At 42.5% G+C, this 19,140-nt stretch overlaps 1 protein-coding gene across 7 annotated transcripts in view; it reads right to left on the reverse strand.

Annotated features, from left to right (window-relative positions):
• The window catches only part of CREB5 (cAMP responsive element binding protein 5), a 434,235-nt gene that overhangs the window by 252,653 nt on the left and 162,442 nt on the right, over positions 1-19,140 (reverse strand). For all 7 annotated transcript variants that reach the window (XM_069586746.1, XM_069586752.1, XM_069586750.1 and 4 more), the window contains one exon: positions 5,490-5,662. In XM_069586746.1, coding sequence (XP_069442847.1) covers positions 5,490-5,662 — 173 coding nt within the window. The remainder of the gene's footprint in view (positions 1-5,489; positions 5,663-19,140) is intronic.

A 19,140-nucleotide genomic window follows, 5' to 3' on the forward strand; every position in this document is an offset into this window, starting at 1 on the left:
GTGCTCTGGCATCCTGGCTCTGGCCCCCTTCATCTGGCCACAATACCTTGTGGTATTACAACTTTCAAATGTTAAGAAACCTTATATTTCCTCAAGTATCAGTACTTAATGTTTCGTTCCACACATAAAACTCTTTGACTAGAAAGCTGCTGGCCCTCTTGTCAGAGGTGATTTCTCAAGGCTCTGCACAGGATTTAACGGGAGCCATATGGTTAAGTCCGTCAACCCTCCCAGAAAGCACTCCCCTGAAAGGCCTCATAAATGTTCTCGGGGCTGTGAAAGACCCAGCAACTTTCTAACAATAAAGCAATGTTCATGGCCGTGATATTCTGCAACACACAAAGCAGGAAATAATGGCTTCGGGTCTGAATTACTTAAAGGGGGCTTCAAGCTGTCCTGGAGAGGGGTTGTGGGCGTGGGGGCAGGGAGTGATAAGCCGGGACCTGCTGGCTGCTGCATCCAGGAGGAAGAAGGTTGTCTTGCACCCTGCTAGCACTGGCCTGCGGTGGGCAGCGACAGTCTAATTCATGCTGTTGATTTGTGGAGTTTAAGAAAACTCTTCATAATGGATGTATACACCTATGCATATACAGAACAAGCATACTCAAACTGTGAAATGTGAAAGTGAAAGTGTTGGTCGCTTAGTCATGTCCAATTCTTTCTGACCCCATGGACTGTAGCCCGCTAGGCTCCTCTGTCCATGAACTCTTGCAGGCAAGAATACTGGAGTGAGTAGCCATTCCCTTCTCCAGGGGATCTTCCCAACCCAGGGACTGAACCCGGGTCTCCTGCATTGCAGGCAAATTCTTTACAGTAAGAGTCAACTGTAAGCTGATGTTTCACATGTTTTCTTTAAGCAGTGCCTTTTTGTGATGGCATCATTTACTGACCTTTCCCCTCCCTTTTTTCAGAACACCAGACACAGAAATCCTTGAATCAATTAACATTCCCATCTCAATGGACACCTCAAGCATCGACAGCAACTCATACAAAAAAATCACATGACTTTCTCCAACAGGCAAAGCGGCATTGTTTTTTACATCAATGAGTTTTGAGATGTGATAAGCTCTTCTTTTATTACTATTATTTTTAAAAAAAAAAAAAGCTCAGAAAGGGTGAGAGAAATACAATTTTTGATGAGTATCAGCTCCTTTTTATTTTTACAAGATTTGCTATATTTTCTATAAATTTCTAGCCAAGTCTTAGATCTACATTGCCTAAATAAAGCTTTATGCAAATAGGGTATATGATGAAACAGCTAATATACCTACAAACATACATGTGCCAAGACTAAAACTGGCATAAAATCAGAGAGAGGTTTTATATATACATGCTGTTGAACATATTTTCAAATTTCTTGATATCCTAACTAGAACATTCCAGAAAAGACCAGATATCTTCTTTTCAAATATCAGTCTTGGTAGGAACATTTGTATATCCTGACGTTAGATATATCACATCTACACTTTAAACAACGACTGGCAAATAATTTTTTTTGCCAATAATCTAACAAGCTTATGCATTTGCCAATTCCATAGGGGGAACTAAATCTATAGAACATTCTGAATACAGGAAGAAATTTTGTGGACTATTTGTGCCTCTCACAACCTGTCAGAACTCTGTACTGATATCCATTGTTGTAGATCACCTCATTCCATATTACTTTCATTGTCTTCCTAAAAAGTTACCAAGCATGAATTACCTAATGACATTGGTCCATAAAGAGAAGTAGGTTTCTCTAGGAATTTGCTGTTGTTCAGTTGCTATATCATGACCAACTCTTTTGCAACCCCATAGAATGTCGCCTGCCAGGCTCCTCTGTCCATGGGATTATCCCAGACAAGACTACTGGAGTGGGTTGCCATTTCCTTCTCTAGAAGATCTTCCTAATATAGGGATCAAACCTGTGTCTCCCGCTTGCCAGACGGATTCTTAAGTACTGAACCACCAAGGAAAGCTAGGATTTATTAAAATTGTAGCCAACTTCTCAACTGACTGCTGGCCCCTACAAAAATTTCTCATATGAGGAAAGAGAGAGAGAGACAGAATTAGATAGAAAGAGAGAACTTATACTACTGATACCTGCTCTTCCACCACTCTCTCAGGAGTTGCAGACTGGATCCTGAATTAATGAGCCTGTTATGTGATCTCTAATAAAAAAAAAAAATTACTAGAGGAGAGATACTGCTTGGAATCTGCCACATATTTGGTCCAAGGCAGAATCGATTTCATCTGTATTTAACACATGCTTGTTTTCTATCTCGCTTGTCTCCCCCACACCCTATGGCTCCCTCTTTTTCTTTTTCCATCTGGAAAACTTATCTCCTAAAACGCTACCATCAATCAGCCAAAGGCACTCTTCTCAACAGGGTGTCTGCCAGTTTGACTAAGCACAAGCAGTCACTAGTTTGGGGATGCCTCCCACACTCTCCAACACTGTGTTTTTCTAGCCTGCCTAACCACACGAGTGCAGTTTGGGATATTTATACTTACCTCCAGTTTTTATCGAGATAAAAAGCACTACTTGGACAGAAGTGGGCATTGGCAATGGAAGCAGGTGATAGAGGACAGACTGAAGTTTGCACACGTGGTTTGTCTATCTCAGAATGTTGCATTTCCACCCATTTGGTCCTACGTTGACTCAGTGCCTGCTTCAAAAATATGAAAATCAAATGCTCACAAGGATGCCTACACTTGGTCCTCCAAATCTTCCTTAGGAGCAGGCACTTCCCATTTCCAATCCTTCATGTCAATATCACTCCCAATACATTCAAACCTCTAAGTTTAAATACAGCATGAAGGGGGGATGGTGGCAGAAAGGAGAATAAAAGTGGGATTGGCAACAGAAACCCAGCACTGGTCAAAGGGAAGAAAAGGGGGGAACGGGAGATGGGTGCCCCCCCCTCTCCCGCAAAGTTCTATTTGTGAACACGCCCACTGGCCACAGCAAAAAAGCCCTGTGCGTGGGCACAGGTGGGTCCCAGCCTCTCTGGCTGGGTGCAGCTTAAGCGCGGAGCCTGAATGAAGACTTTCATTGCTGTTTGCTGCTTTTGTTGGCCAGTAGCCATGGCAAACATTTGCAGGTGGCTTGGCCAGATTTTGACACTTAAATATTTGAGGTTGTGATAAAAATCAGAATATTACTACAATATGGTTCTGTGCAGCCTCAGAGAAAAAAAAAAAGAAAACTATCTGCAGTTTCAAATGCTCATTTAAAGACACAGTCTCCAGAGGGAACTCATGTTTTAAAGTAAGTACTCATTTCCTCTTTGCTGAGAGAAATAAAAGAGTCAGCCATCCCCAAATGTTACCACCTAGAGTTTCATTCTGAATCCACTAGTGAGATGGGTTGCTGAGCCCCCATGATCATCCGGGCAAGGTTTTAGATGGGTCACATGGAGAAAAATGGAAATGACAGGGTGTGGAGTTTGGAATCAACATGGCAAACACAACAGGGAAGGATTTGAAGCAAGAAACAGCCTCCCTCAAGTTTGGCAATGAGACAGAGTCCTAAAAGTGACAATTATCTCCTAGAAAACACCAGGAGAAACACATGACACCCCAGGACTGGGAATAAACGGGAAGACAGAGTGGGTCGGGAGATGGCATATACCCCCACCTGACAGGGCATAGTGACACAGCCTAGAAATGTCATCCAGCTGTACAGCCCTGGCCAGCTGGGAAATTATTGACAGAGTCAACACCCATCTTAGAATTTAGTGCTAACCCTTAAAAGATTGTTTCACAAAAACCACCATTGTACTAACAATGGCCAAATACTAAGGGCCTCCAAAAGGGAAGCTGGGGGGCAGGAGGCAGAAGAACTCCAGGGGAGAAGGAATGCTGTAAAAATGCTAATAAAATCTAGCACATTTTATGTTTTTTCCCCTTGAAAGAAAAATAAAATAATTATAATTAGCTCGCCTAACTGTGAATTGTTTGCCCAAAGCCAAGCCACTGGCGTGAAGGAGTCCCCTTGAGACTGAGATGCTGTCTTTAATGACCCCACCTTCTTAGTATATTACAGGTTATTGCTTTGGACGGAGAAGCATTTACTCCCATAGACGTTTGAGAAAAAAAGGATTCTTTCACAGACACACTTGCAACTTTAGTGATGGCTTATTCCAACAAAGCCAAGCATTCAAATGGCCAGATTAATTTTCTGTTTCTTGAATGGGAAACCAAAGATTCCCATGGCAAACTCACAACACAGTTATTACCCCCAACTCTCATTTGTTAAGATTTGTCTTTGTATGTCACAACCCATCCTGATGAGTTGAGAAATGTGAGAGACAAGGTACCCTTTCTAGTGTATTCTGAGGAGGGATAAGCCATTGTCCCTAGCGCTCTCTCTGGGTGGGGAATTCTTACACACATTTAAAACAAGGAAGGGAAAAGACATAACTGACAGAGTGAGATAGCTTCTAGTTTTTTCTTAAAATCACCATATCTACTATTCAGTGGAATATTCTAACTAAATTCTGATATGCACACCAAACACAGCAAGTTCCCTTTCCTATTTTAAACAGAGAATTCTAGGAACAAGGAGCAAGCAGTTCTCAGCATCCAGTAACATAAATTTATCATAGCTCCTTAGCTTAAGTTACTACTTTTTCTTCCTAAGATCCCAAGCACTCTTAAATCTTTTATTTCCTTTTCACATTAGTCTTGTGAGGGTGGAGAGAAGAGACACCATCCTCATTCTTGAGAGCAGGAAGCTGGGCCAGAAGTGTGCATTTCTAAGAAGCTCCTGGGTAATACCCAGGCTGCCAGTCCTCAGACCACACTCTGAGTAACAAGGACCGAGAGCTATCACATGATACTCAGGAGTGAGTGCTTGTTCCATGCCATGATACAGTGTCTGCGAACATTCTACCTATTTTTCTCAATGCCTCAGTATTCTTTTTTATATAAATGAGAAGGATAGGATCTGCCTTCTTCGTTTCGTCTTCTCCAGGAATGAATATGAACCAGTGCAGAAAGAGGTGAGCTAATGAGAAGGTATTAATATTAACAAGGGAGAGAAGAAAGAAGAATCATCAGAGAGAAGGAGGACTGTGGAAACATACCAGAGACACGGGTGACTGGTCTTAGGAATGGAGGCACATACTCTGTTAGTGAGGAAGCTGGGCAGGTGACACTTCCCTCCACCATCCTCAAGCATTTGTCCTGAGAACTACACTCTGCTCCCAACGTCCAAGGAGTTTCCCCACAGTCACCTTAAAGTTCAAGAATCTTCTCTGAAGGAACAATGACACAGAACGACTTGCCCTTCTCTCTAGATCCAAGGTCAAAGAGCTTCTACCAAACAGAGACTCCCTCTAGCTGTCTCCCATCAAAAACATCACTCTGAGCTCTAGGCAGTATCACACCAGCCAGGAAAACCAACTTCTGTCTTATCCAACCTGCAGACTAGAAGCCGGAAGAGAGTCCAGAAGCTTCCCTGAGCTCCGGCCAGGACCCAGAGACAACCAAGGAGATCTCCTTACCCGATCTGGCGGTTGGTGGAAGGGGCCTGCGTGATGACAGAGCTGGACTGGGGTGACGGCATGGCTTGCTGAATCACGACGCTGGTGTCATGGTTGGGCATCCGGGCGCTGCCGAGCTGGTGAGCTCCAGGCCCCGCCATGACCCCACCAACGGGGTTATGCATCGAGATATTCTGCCCAGAGAAGACAGGAGGGGAAGGGTCAGAAGAGGTTAGTGCTTTATTCTGCTCTCAGGCTTTCAAAGGCCAAACTGGGGAATCTGGTCATGTCAACTAAATACAGAGTTATGGCTTCTGGCAAGCCATAGGTCCATTTATTTTGTTATAAGTTACAGCTTCAAGGAGATGAAAAATAACTATTCGCCTTAAGAGTAAAGCACATAAGAAAATACCTGGAAGTTCACTAATCACCCTGCCACCTCCCCATGTGAGGTTTAGTGCATATCTGCTCTGACTTGGGGTGATATATATTCCATTTGAAAATGATTTCTGTGGTAAGTGCATAACATTATGATTTAGTGAAAAGCCATTCAGCACCCTGCTTTGAATGACAAGCACACTTGTTATTTTTTCTTTTTCAGTGCTATAAGAGTAACCACCTCTTTTTTCCCCCAGGAAACTACTTTTCTAACTCATAATCTGAGTATGCGTGACCCAAGCTCAACAACCTAGGAAGTGAGGATATTGACTGTGAAAGACAACAGGGTGTCTGGGGTTCAGTGACGAGCGTGAGAGTTACAACTCTCTATTGTTTTTCCATAAGATAAATCTCCAATACTTTGGTTGAATCAGGGAATACTGACGACACTGGTCCACCTGTTCACTTGTTCACTGTCTTTTCCTCTAGAACATACAATGTTTGTGTTCATGACTCTATCCCATGGGGACTGGAGCACAGCAGGCACTCAGCAGACATACATACATACATACATGAATATAGTAGGGAAGAAAATAACAGCACAGCTGAGTCACTTGAGTGACTTGACATCCTGTCTTTACTTCTGGTGACTTGAGTGAAGGCTTCTTTGCTTAAAATTCAAAAGTAAGGTAAAGTATGGGCTTCTCAGGTGGCATTAGTGGTAAAGAACCTGCCTGCCAATTCAGGAGACATAAGAGACACAGGTTCAGTCCCTGGGTTGGGAAGATCCCCTGGAAGAGGGAAACCCACTCCACTGTTCTTGCATGGAGAATCCCATGGACAGAGGAGCCTGGAGGGCTACAATCCATAGGGTCGCAAAGAGTTGCACATGACTGAAATGACTTAGCATGTACGCAAGGTAAAATATGCATGATAAAGCCAGCTTAAAAGACAGTGCTTTGTGTGGTTTTTTTTTTTTTTTTTGGAGGATAATTGCTTTACAGTGTTACAGTGGTCTCTGCCATGCACCAATGCAAATCAGTCATAATTATTTATATATATATATATATATATATGTATGTATGTATGTATGTATATGTATATCCCCTCCCTGTTGAGCCCCCCTCCTCCCGCCATCCCAACTCTTTAAGTCATCACAGAGTGCGAGGCTGGGCTTCCTGTGCTATACAGCAGCTTTATGCTAGTTATCTATTTCACATGTGATAGTGTATATAAGCCAATGCTTAGAAAAGAATGTCACTGGGGCAAGAAGAGAGGATTCACACTGAGGCATAAGAGGGCTGAAATGTGAGAAATTCAGAACCTAGAAAAGAAAAAGAAAGTAGCGGACAAAGTTACATAAGTCAGTGGGCCACTGAAAACATCCAAGTACAGCTCTTTAGCCTAGAAGGGTATGGAAATCTGAGAGGTCAGTTGGACAGTGGGCTGAGGATGACAGGAAAGAAATGGAGTGTCACTAGCAATTTACTAGAGGAAAAATATCTATCTGTCTGTGCTTTGGGGTTAGCAAAGAAGAAAATAAACAGTACCCAGGAGAACAGGAAGTGGTTCTTTGAAGTTCTTCTGCAAAGAACAGGATTTCCTGCACTATGTGTTAAATGATGGTGATAACATATATGGTGGCGGGGGTGGCTGTGTCCATCACTTTGCACCTTTCCCAGGTTTCTGATTTCTAAATCCTGACCACACAGTCTGTCCAGAGTCCAGATGGCAACTGGGCACCTGGCTTAGACTGTGAGCTGACTGTGTTGTCGTGAGGTCCCAAAGGCATGAACAGGTTTAAACACACACACACACATGATCCAAAGGCTCCTCTTATATACTGGAAGGTTTTTCTGACATGGGAAAATATTGTGGTTGGTTAAAGTAAGATGGAAGGAAATAGTGATTTGTATTGGGGTGGCAGCACAGGGATACGCTTGAGTTATTTTTATGGGAACTAGAGGTATAAAGAATCAAATGAAAAGTAATACTGAAAATAAAGATTATCATTATTTCTTTCAAAAGTAAACCTCAACAAACTCATTTTTCTAGGTCTTAGCATGAGGTTGTGATGAAGTAAACGTTGCAAGTATTATTTTTAAATCCTTTGTTTAGATCCTTCAAGATACATTTTTTTCATCTTGTTCACAGTCACTTATTTTGTTAATAACAGATCTCAGGCACAGGAGGATTTCTGACTTTCGTTTTATTATTTCTGTTGTGCTAGTGAAAGTTATCAACAGAGCCATATGATTTTAAAAATAATCTTCTTTAAGTTCATGACAATAATATAAAATGTCTAAGCCCTTCTTGAGTTCCCTTTGGCATCTCTTTTCTATCACCCCCACGTGGAGTCCCCAAGTACCATAAATTCAATGCAAGCATCATTCTCCTCTTTCTGTCTCTTCTTCCACCAACTTCTACCCAACCATCATCATCTTCTTTCCTGGATTCAACAATCACTCTCCAAACCGGTCCCCCGTCACTCACTTTGACTTCCTTTCCTCCTTCCCATACTACAGCCACAGTCACCTTTTCAAAAGGCAAAACCAAGCACCTACAGATCCCTCTACATTGCCCACCCTCTCCAGGCTGCTTAGATGGCTTCTCATGGTTCAGAAGACCCTGACAGCACTCTTTCCTTGATCTTCAAGGCCTTCATGAGAGCCTTCTGGTCTCCCCAGCTCATCTCACACCACCTTCACTCTCGCTGTCTGTGATTCACTCCACCTGCAGGACTTTCCCTGCTCTCATCCTGAATGTGCTCCATATGTCGGTACAGAGCTGAACATGCTGTTTCTGCTACCTGTGCTCTTTCCCTACCTGCACCTTCAAATCACAAACTGAGCATCACGTGAGAACGCCTTTCCTGACCTCTCCAAGAATGAGCACCATCTCCCCCTCCTTCGCAGCACTTTACACAAGTTCACAATTGTCTTCGATTATTTGACCAATATCTGTTGCTCCCTCTAAGCACAATGAGAGAAGGGACTAAATTTGACTTTACTCCCCACTGAGTCTCTGTTGCCCAGATCAGTGCCCAGCATAAGGTAGGCACACAGCAAACTACGCAGAATGAGTAAACTATAAAATGACGCTCCTAAAATTTTCAGTATGATGAAATCTTATCTTTTATTTCCTGAGTGAATTCTGAGAATGTGAGCGCTCTTGTCTGCTTACCTTAAAATCTCAAAGTATGCTCACAATAAGAGATGTTAAGATACATTAGATATTAAGGTACCTGTTTGATTATGGGATAGAGAAATAGGATCAGAATTAAGAAGAAAGCCACAAGCATGGAACATACGCTGGAAATCAAAGTCTTTGAGAAGACATTGAATGAGCCCTTGAAGGAAAGTACTAAGAAATGAACTTCAAGTCTTTGAGCACTTTGGCTCAAGTGATATGTCCATAACAATTCTTTACCTTCACCATGAAAACCAAGAAAATCTTTGTTCAAAGTTTTTGAAACGTGATACAAAGAAATTGGCTTGATTTATTCAGAGTGAAGCATCTTAAATGAGAGAGAGAAATACCTATGCCCTCAAAAAGTCTAGGAATGTTGTCTGAGAATCATTAAAAAGAATAAAAACGACTACCAGGAATACACTTCACACACATCCCCACCAACATTTTAAAGAGATCTCTTTGTCTCTGTGATATCCTTCAGAGATGGAAAAAACTCCTAAAAGTTATGCTGTTTTTCAAAAATCTCTTTTCTCCCCCACATATGAAATCTGCAAATTCTCCAGCCTCCTCCCCCAAGACCCAGAGAGTAATTTCAAAACATTTTGGAAAAATAAACAAATTTAAGCAAGCATTATCATTTTGCATTAAAAGAAGATGATTTTTTTTCTTTCAGCATTACATAGTAACTCAAACATGAAATTACTTTCTGAATTCACATTTTCCTAATTATGGGTTCAAAACCTGTCTTCCTTGATAAAAGAATGGCATTTTATCTTTAGATGAATTAAATATCCAATTTCAAAAACACAAAGAATGACTGTATCTCACCGAGTTATTTTTGTTAGTATAGGTGCGTAGACTTGGAGCTGGTGAAATAATGTCACCAACCAGTGATGGATGTCAATATACAGTGAAGAATCTGGGGGTTCAACCTTTGGCCTTCTCTTGTTCAACATTTTTATCAACAGCTTGGTTGAAGATGTAAATTCATGCTTGTCAAATCTGTGGTTGACACAATATTGGGAGGCATCACTAACATTCTGGATAGTAGAACACAGTTTTACTCGAGCCAACTGTATGATCTGGCCTCCAAAAATGCTAACATAAATCTAGGTTGCTGTAGGAGAAGTGCAAAGTCCAGATCAAGGGAAGTAATTATTTCACTGTCGAGCACATCGGACTGACCACATTTGGCCACCACATTTTAAGGGGGAAATTGACAAATAGGCGGGAATGAAAGCAATGGAGGCATCCAAAATACATCACAGGAAAGAGTGGTAGAAGAATCAGGGAATATTTAGTCTGAAGAAAAGAAGGCTTAGAGGTCATGCTAACTGCCTTCAAATATTTGCGGTATTAGACATAGTCTATGTTGCTCCAGAGGGCATAATTTCAAAAAATGGGATCAAGATGATAAAAGCCAACAACAACTACAATTTGAGTACCTATTGAAGCAGCTATTATGATAGATGCTTTATAAACTGCTCCTCTAATCCTCCCAAAGGTGGCTCAGAGGTTAAAGCATCTGCCTGCAATGCAGGAGACCTGGGTTCGAACCCTGGGTTGGGAAGATCCCCTGGAGAAGGAAATGGCAACCCACTCCAGTATTCTTGCCTGGAGAATCCCATAGATGGAGGAGCCTGGTGGGCTACAGTCCACGGGGTCACAAAAAGTCGAACACAACTGAGCAACTTCACTTCACTTCACTAATCCTCACAGTGACACTGTAAGATAGGCATTACTATTCTAATTTTAAGATGAGAAAAAGAGTAAAAGTCTACACCATTGCTAATACCATTCCACCTCCCTCTGGCCACAGTCAGTCCTTCTGGACTGGCACTTTAAAAATAGAAATGTGACCTTTAGTTGGGATAAATTTACCAATATGTAGGGATAACCAAAGACAAAACAAGTTGCCTTATAAAGTACTGAGCTTCCAAGCATCAGATTTAAGCTGGTAGGGACTAGTGGACATCTGTAAAGGATGCCGCCAAGAGGATTCTTACAGCCGGAGGGAGATGGCACTAAATGATCTCTAAGGTCTCTTCTTGCTAAGATTCCCTCACAATACATGGTTCATAATTTGGCTCAGATGCTTCCCAATAATTAGTAAGCTGTGATAATTTTGAAAATACACTGCCTTAGGAGTTAGGAGGTCTCTTCCAGTTCAGTCTTTCCACCCCTCCTCATCGTCATATAACCTGCATAAATCATTCAGCTCCCCTTGACTTCACAGCCTATCACTACAAGGGGTACAGCGGACCACACGGTCTCCATGACCTTTTCCAGCTCTGCTATTCTACACATCTTTCTATGTTACATTTTATGAGACACTAAATATCCAAACAGACTTTTTAGACTTGATTCAAGGGCGTACAAACATTGATTTTCCTCCATAACCATAAGGTTTTGCAGAAATGAGCTTTCCAAAAATTATAGCTTTCCACCAGACCCAAGGGATCACGATTGAGGGAACAGACCTAACAAAATAAAATTTCACAAACACCAAAGATGAAAAAGCTTCTCGGAAGAAACCATTTTCACCTAAATCTCCCCCTCTTTAGTTTAGATTTCTCTGCATGTCCTTGGCCTTCCTCTTTTCCTATGCCCTGAAATATACCTTGCTCTCCATTCACTGTTGTTCTGAGATATAAAGGGTATGTGAATGGGATGAGAACTGGGGTAATAATGAGTCTTGATTGCATAGTCAGTGAGTTTGAGGTAGAGCGGTAATTGGTCTACATGCATGGGCTTGGAAACCAATATTGAAGAAACAACCTGATGTATATGAACATAAGTCCATATTCTTACAAATAACTATAATTTGGGGGTGTGGTAATGCAGGATGAAGGGAGGTGGACCACAGATGAAAGTGAAGGTTGGAGCACACAGACAACATGATGTTGATTCCCATAAAGTCCCCAAATGTTATCTTCAAATCTATATTCTTCCCAACTGCCAAGGTGTGGAGACTTTATAAGCCACGCGTTTACAAGATGAGTTGTGCAATCTTAGAATTGTCTGCATCTTAATGACGCCCGGGCAGTTAGGAAGACTTTCAGAACTTCTCCAGTGTAAACATCCATGAACTGCATCCAAAAGATGTCTGAGACTTTGACATAATAACAAAGGTTCTAACCTTCTGGAAGGTTCTAGGTTCTCCGGAAGTGTTAGAGAGACTCTAGAGGGTCTTGACTCCTATCTGGTGCTCTTGAGAGCTGTAATGGTATGAGTATTTTGAATCCTACTGAGAAGGTGGGCTCTTCCATGACAAAGGAGACAGCATGGAATTATGAGGCATGGCTGGGGTGGAGGAGAACTGGGCCCATGCAGCCTGCTTCTCTTTCCTTAGCATAGTCGCACAGTACAAGATGGACCACAGAAGAGAAGACATTATCTCAGGCAACCTCTTCATGAGAGGGAGGGAGAGGAGATCACAGGACACTGTGGAAACTCCAGCTTTGACGTGCACCTTTAATTCTGTTTTGTCAGAGTTTGCCACTTATCCCTGGAGAATTCTAAGGAGGAACAGCTTACACAAAGGAAACGTGAGCTCTGCCATCGAGCTCAGGTTCACTCGAGCTCTGTACCACCTGGGACGTGGTATTTAAGTTTTCGGAGCCATACCTTCTTCATCTTTAAAATGGAGATAACCATCCAGTGGACAGGATTGCAGTGAGTTTCACATGCGATAATACTCCATCATAGTACATGACAGCAAATGTGCACTTCTTCCCTTTCAGTAAAGTTCAGAATGTGAGGCTCAGACAGTAAATGGTTAATTCTGGGTGGCTACTCCCTATGACTGATTATTAACATAAATATTATAAGTAATGGCTAACACACAACCTGAACATATGTCCAAAATCTCATTTAATCCTTATCATCAGTCTAGAAGTTTGGTATGATTATTACCTCCATTTAAATTGATGCATAGAGAGGTTAAGAGTCCTCAAAGTCACACAGTGAGGAAGTGGACAAGCTGGGAACTAGGCAGCTTGGCTTCAGTGTACACACTGCCTCTATAGTCTCTCTTTAAAATATTTTCTAGCGGAAACTGACACAGTAAAATATAAAGTAGATCTGCTATCATTTCTATGGATGTTAAAAGAAGTGACCAACTGATGCTAGTATATGATCCTGAGAATTAGAGTCTATCTGTCATGCCACTAATTTGGATCAATGTCATCACCACAGCCTTCACAGCTAGCAAAGCCTGGGAATACACCATTAATTCATTTCAAAGTGATTGATCAGTAACCCTCGTCTCAAGGTCATTTTGGCTGCATTGGCATTTCTAAACTGATTTACTATGAAGAGTACAGATTAGAACTAGGGAGGGAAGACTGTAGTTCAAAAAGCGTTGATCAATACTTTCACCAAATTATCGAAGCAAACAACCAACCATGACTAGCTCACTCTATGATGAGGGTTCACCTTCCTTAAAAGTTTCCCAGAGCTCAGGGAAAGCCTGAGAAAGAGATAATGTTTCTGACAGTTGTATCAAGTTCGACTTCTAAGTCAACTTCTCTTGCAACGGGTGGAAAGGCAGCTCACACAGTGATGTAACCCTCAGTGGTCTTAGCCCACTCCCACATTTCCAGGAAGCAGGCCGCACCTCCCAACTGGGGCTCTCGATGTCAGTCTGCAGGACACACAGCAGCAATATCTGATCCATCTGACTGGTCCACACTCCCCTCCAATCCCAGACCTCTGTCATCCTTTCTAATACTGGGTTTCAGGCAACAGAGCCCTGAAGCACTCCTGTAAGCATTTTATAGCTATTCATTTAACATTGTTGTAAAATGTTTAAGACAATACACCTCTTCTTAGAAGCCACCCATGACTGTGAGAAACAGTTTTTGGGTCTGTCTCAAAGATTTTGCTCCTTCCTGTTCAGATTCTCAGGGCCTTGAACTGTTCATGTCTCTGTTCTCATCTCCCACGTGACTGTCTTGATTGCACCTGCTAAATACAATCATATGGAAAAGAAATGAAATGGTGCTAGGACAGCATTCAGCTTACTAGAATCACAGTGGAGCAAATTTCTGGTGTTTCTGTATTTACAGATAGTCCTGGAAGTTAGAAACTCATCTAACACCACGGAAAATGATACTGTCAGTATGCTGTCTCGTAAGGTTCCTCCTTTCTCAAAGAACTTCTTCCAGAAAGCTGCGCATTCATTCCATCATGGCATCAGCCTACTTAAACACTTCCACTGGCCATCCATGACCTCCTTCAAGTTGATTTCAGCATTTTACATTACGGCTGCCATCAATCCTTCCCACTTCACCTCCTGCCAACCCATCTTCCCCATCCTCTCCCCTACCAGTGACACACACAGACTTTGATGTTTTTTGACTATCCGAGATCATTTCACGTCTCTTTTCTACCTTTGCACATAACGTTTCCTCTCTGAAGTCAACCCAAGCATCAAGGTCCAGCTCCAATGCTCCCTCCTCCGTGCAGCCTTCCACCACTTCTGGCTCTGTTAATTCCCTGCTCTGCTCCCCCACAGTGCCTTATCCACACCTCCATCAGAAAGCCTGACTTATTTTAACAAATGCTTCCTCCAGGAAACTTGGAGAAGGGAATATTCCATGTTCATCTGAGAACTGCCAGTGCCATGAACTTCAGAGATATGCAATAAATTCAATTATTCAGTGAATAAAGGAACAATGTGTGATCTTGAGCAAGTTGATAGCTTCTCTTTGCTTTAGTTTTCTCAGTCATTACACAGGAACAACCCTGCCTTGTAGGATTTTTTATAAAGATTAAGTTAGGTAATATAAATACAGAGCTGAGTGAAATATTGGATACGTTAAATGTCCAATAAAAGTTAGTAGTCATTATTATAATTATCATTATTATTATCATGATTACTACAATGCTAACACTACCTCCCTAACTAAGGATATGCTCCCTGTTATTTTCATCCTCAGCACCCAGATCTTTTCCTTTATAGCCTCTCTCAATGAGCAACTGTGATAATCATTATTTCCAGGTCACAATATTATAATCAATTGACCTCTCCTTTGTCCTCCATCTTATCCCATACATACTTCTTTCAAAGTTCCTATAACACACAGGTACATTTATTTCTATAATTCAGGTCAGTTTCCCCTTCCAGCTATGAACACTCTAGTGACAGGGACAGGTCTGATTTCATATCATTGTCCTCAGGGCCTAATGCAATGGCTATCACGTAGACGCTTGCTGAGTGAATAAATAGTAAGTATAGCCAATGTTGAGGAAAGAGGGGGAAAAAAAAAGAAAAAGTAAGTGCTCTTTTAAAGGACCTACAGTTTCGAGAAAATATGGAAATTTAGGGAAAGAAGGGGATGAAAAACAAATGAATCAGAAAAATATTTTTATATACATACATACAAGAAAGAAGGAAAGACATCATCCAAAGCTGATGAGACCACAGAATGGAGAGCAAAGGGCTAGTCAACAGGTCAGAGTTTCCATCTGATCCACCATTAAGCACGTGATCTTGCTTAACTTCTTCAGTCTGTTGATTCTGCCTGCATAATGAATCCCACAGCTGTTTTCTCTGCTTTCCCACCAGCTCCAGAACTTCATCATCACCTATCCTGATCACATAGTAACTTCCTATTTCCAGAGCACCATATTATAAATTCCAGGAAGCAAGGACAGTGCCTGTCTCATTTTCTCTTCTATTGCTAGTGCCTAAGCTCCATGCCTGGGCTACCTGGGCTTCCCAGGTAGCACTAGTGGTAAAGAACCTGCCTGCCAATGCAGGAGACCCAGGTTCGCTCCCTGGGTGGGGAAGGTCCCCTGGGGGGGTGCGGGTATGGCAACCCACTGCAGTATACTTGCCTGGAGAATCCCATGGACAGCGGAGCCTGGTGGGCTAAAGTCCACGGGGTCACAAAGAGTCAGACACAACTGAAGCAACTGAAGATGCACACACGCAAGCTCCATGCCTGGCACAGAGCAAGATGACCAATGACTAGATGGATGAGTGAATTATGACTTCTGAGGTGATGAGATGGAAATAAAGAGCAATCAATCTATAATTTCCTCGTCTATGTTGGGCACATGGCTGTCGTAGCCTGAGATATAAAGAGAGACCACCTGTGAATTTGGGTCCTCATTAAGTCCTTATCAACACACAGAGGCCAGGACACAGCTCAACAGTCTCCTGGTCAACTCAAACCAGAGCACCCTGGTTGAACATAGGCCATCCTTAGCAACTAGGAAACAGGGCCCAAAAGTCAGAGCTAAGTGATTAAAAACAAGTAAAACCCTGGGGCCCTGGGACAGGTAAGGAAAGGTAAGCAGATGGCACCAATGCTATTGCCAGGCTCGTGCTTCTGTGTGGCCTGGGGAAGTTTTGAAAGGGGGCTTTAATATGAAAGCAATGCTAAGTACATAGGAAAATTCTGAGAAGTCATCCTGAGTGCCTGGTTTGGCTGTGTAGGAGGCAAGTGGTCCATTTTAGAATCACTAAACAAATTTCTCTCCCTGCCTTATTGAAAAAGTAAAACTACTAAAAATAACTGCATGTAAAACTCCTACAGGGATGATGAAGGTCTATTTCTTCAGCATTTCTTTGTTTTTTTTTAAGATTTTTTTCTGATGTGGACCATTTTTAAAGTCATTATCGAATTTGTTACAATATTGTTTCTGTTTTATGTTTGTTTGTTTATTTGTTTGTTTCTTTTTTAGGCTGCGAGGCATGGGGGAATCATCTCCCTGACTAGGGATCGAACCCACACCCTCTGCATTGGAAGGTGAAGTCTTAACCACTGGCCTACCAGGGAAGTTCCCTTCAACATTTCTAAGCAAATCAAATACTTGCTTAATGGCCAGAAATATAAAGGTGGCACTCTCTAGCACAGGTCTAAGGAGAAACTCTCCCTAGCCTTTGCCAGGCCCCACATCCCCCAGTTCTTCTCTCACAGCCAAAAGAGGCAGAAGGCAGGGCTGGCCGCAAAAATGGATTTGCCTGAAAACTCCCCTAACTGGAGCGCTGGTTGGGCATCTGCATTCCTGAATATTTGGCAACAGTATGCTCTGAACATAACATAGAAATGTGATCTTCAGCGGGAAGGAAAAAGTACTACAAGATAGACTTCCTCCTGTGAAACAATAGAGAATGAGGAGGCTCCCACTTCATGTTGCTGCTGGTGGAACCCGTCAGGTGACTCTCCGTGAATGAACTTGCTTTGGAAATTGTTTAGTGCTTCACAAACCTAAGTTTCTGCGAGGCTATCCTAAGGATCAGTATTAATAAAGCAGCATATTTCTATCCTGGGAAGTGGCTCTTGGATAAGTACCTTTTGAATCGCCACTGCTTCCAAGGAAACTGAATCATAGCTACCAGTGTTTCAAATCTTAAGACAAAACCCAAATGCCATCATCCAACACAAAAAATTGGTGAGAGATGAAGTTTATCTTATTCGATGGAATCCTGATATAAAGAGAGAACATTTCTCTCGACTACAGAGAACCAAACAGCACTTGTGTGGTGCAGGGGAACTGGCCACAGCAGGATGTGACAGTCCCCAAAGAAGCTTCTGGAAATCCTGTCTGAATATTAAGAGGCCAATTTCTTAAAAATGTTCTAGTGGGAACTTGGGTTCTCTGGATCCTCAGGTGTCCAGAGGAGCACAATGGGGGTCAATGAGATGGTTTCCGTGTTTACAGAGTCTGCGAGGTACATCCCCAAACCTATGAGACATCACCCACCACTGTGACCTCATTTCCTACCACCTCTCACCTTATTCACTCTGTTCCAGACTTGCACTGACCTCCCTGATGCTCTGCTAGCACATGGGAGCCCTGACGCCACCACCCCGACAGGCTAGAGGCGTCTTTACATTATTCTCATAGCTACCTCCCTCACCTCTTCCAAATGTTTGCTCAAACATTACCTCCCAGTGAGGCCTATGTCTGAGGCCTGGCCACACTGTTTGCTATTACAAGTCTGCCTCCTTGAGTCCATACCTCCCTTACTTCATCCATTCATTCCCATTCATAACACCCATTCCTCTCTCGCTCGTTTCAATCCAAAAGCACCAGACCATTTCAGATCCTAATTCTTAAAACAAGAACTCAAGAAAAGAAAAATACACAAAAAATCCAATGACTTTACTTATTTATTTATTTTTGACCACCAAGAATCTCTTTTATGGCTTTCCTTCCTTGGATCTCATACTTCTAAAACACTTCCTTAAAAGTCTGAATTCATTTTTCTATACAACTTGTCTTTTGAAGCTTTTACATCCCTGGATTACTAAAATCCCATTTCACTCCATTGTACCATCAGATACTATTTCACAATGTTGATAAAATCCTAGTCAAACAGAAGGAAGCTCATGCTTTAGGTTATCTGGCGGACTTACTACAGATAAAGGCACAATTTCAATTAGAATGTTGGACCTCTGCATCACTTGAGGTCCCAATAGGAAACAGAAACGGCGTGCTCAAAACGGGTAATTCTAGGAGTGATTAATAAAGGAATCTGGCTTCCCAGGTGGCACTCCTGCCAATGCAGGAGACGTGGGTTCAATCCCTGGGTTGGTAAGATGCCCTGGAAGAGAGCAAGGCAACCCACTGCAATATTCTTGCCTGGAGAATCCCATGGACAGAGGAGCCTGACAGGCTACAGTCCACAGGGGCACAAAGAGTTGGACACGACTGAAGCGACTTAGCACGCACCCACAATAAAGGAACTAGTTGCGAAGTTGTAGACAGAATGCAGAAAAGCACAAGCCACAGTGTAGTACCCTGGGGCCAGTTTCAGCAGGGAGCTGTTAGCATTCCCAGGCTTCCAAGAGTGAGAGAAACGGCAGGCTTATGTTTGCATTGAGATCAGAGGAGAGAAGAGGTTAGCAGGACCAGGGGAGGAGAGAGAGCTGTGTGGAGAGGGCACCTGGCCAGAACTGTGACCCTCAGTCAAAAGAGGCAACTAACCAAAGGAGCTGGGAGAACAGACCCACAGGCTCTCCTTCCTCCCTCTCCGGAAACCTGTCATAATGCCCCTGTGGCCATAGGCCCAGATCAGTGGCAAAGCACAGGTTAAAGGTGTTCATTCATGCAGTGTAAACAGGTCAGCCTTGCAAGGAAGACA

The sequence above is a fragment of the Ovis canadensis genome, chromosome 4, assembly GCF_042477335.2.
Source record: "Ovis canadensis isolate MfBH-ARS-UI-01 breed Bighorn chromosome 4, ARS-UI_OviCan_v2, whole genome shotgun sequence".
Lineage (NCBI taxonomy): Eukaryota > Metazoa > Chordata > Mammalia > Artiodactyla > Bovidae > Ovis > Ovis canadensis.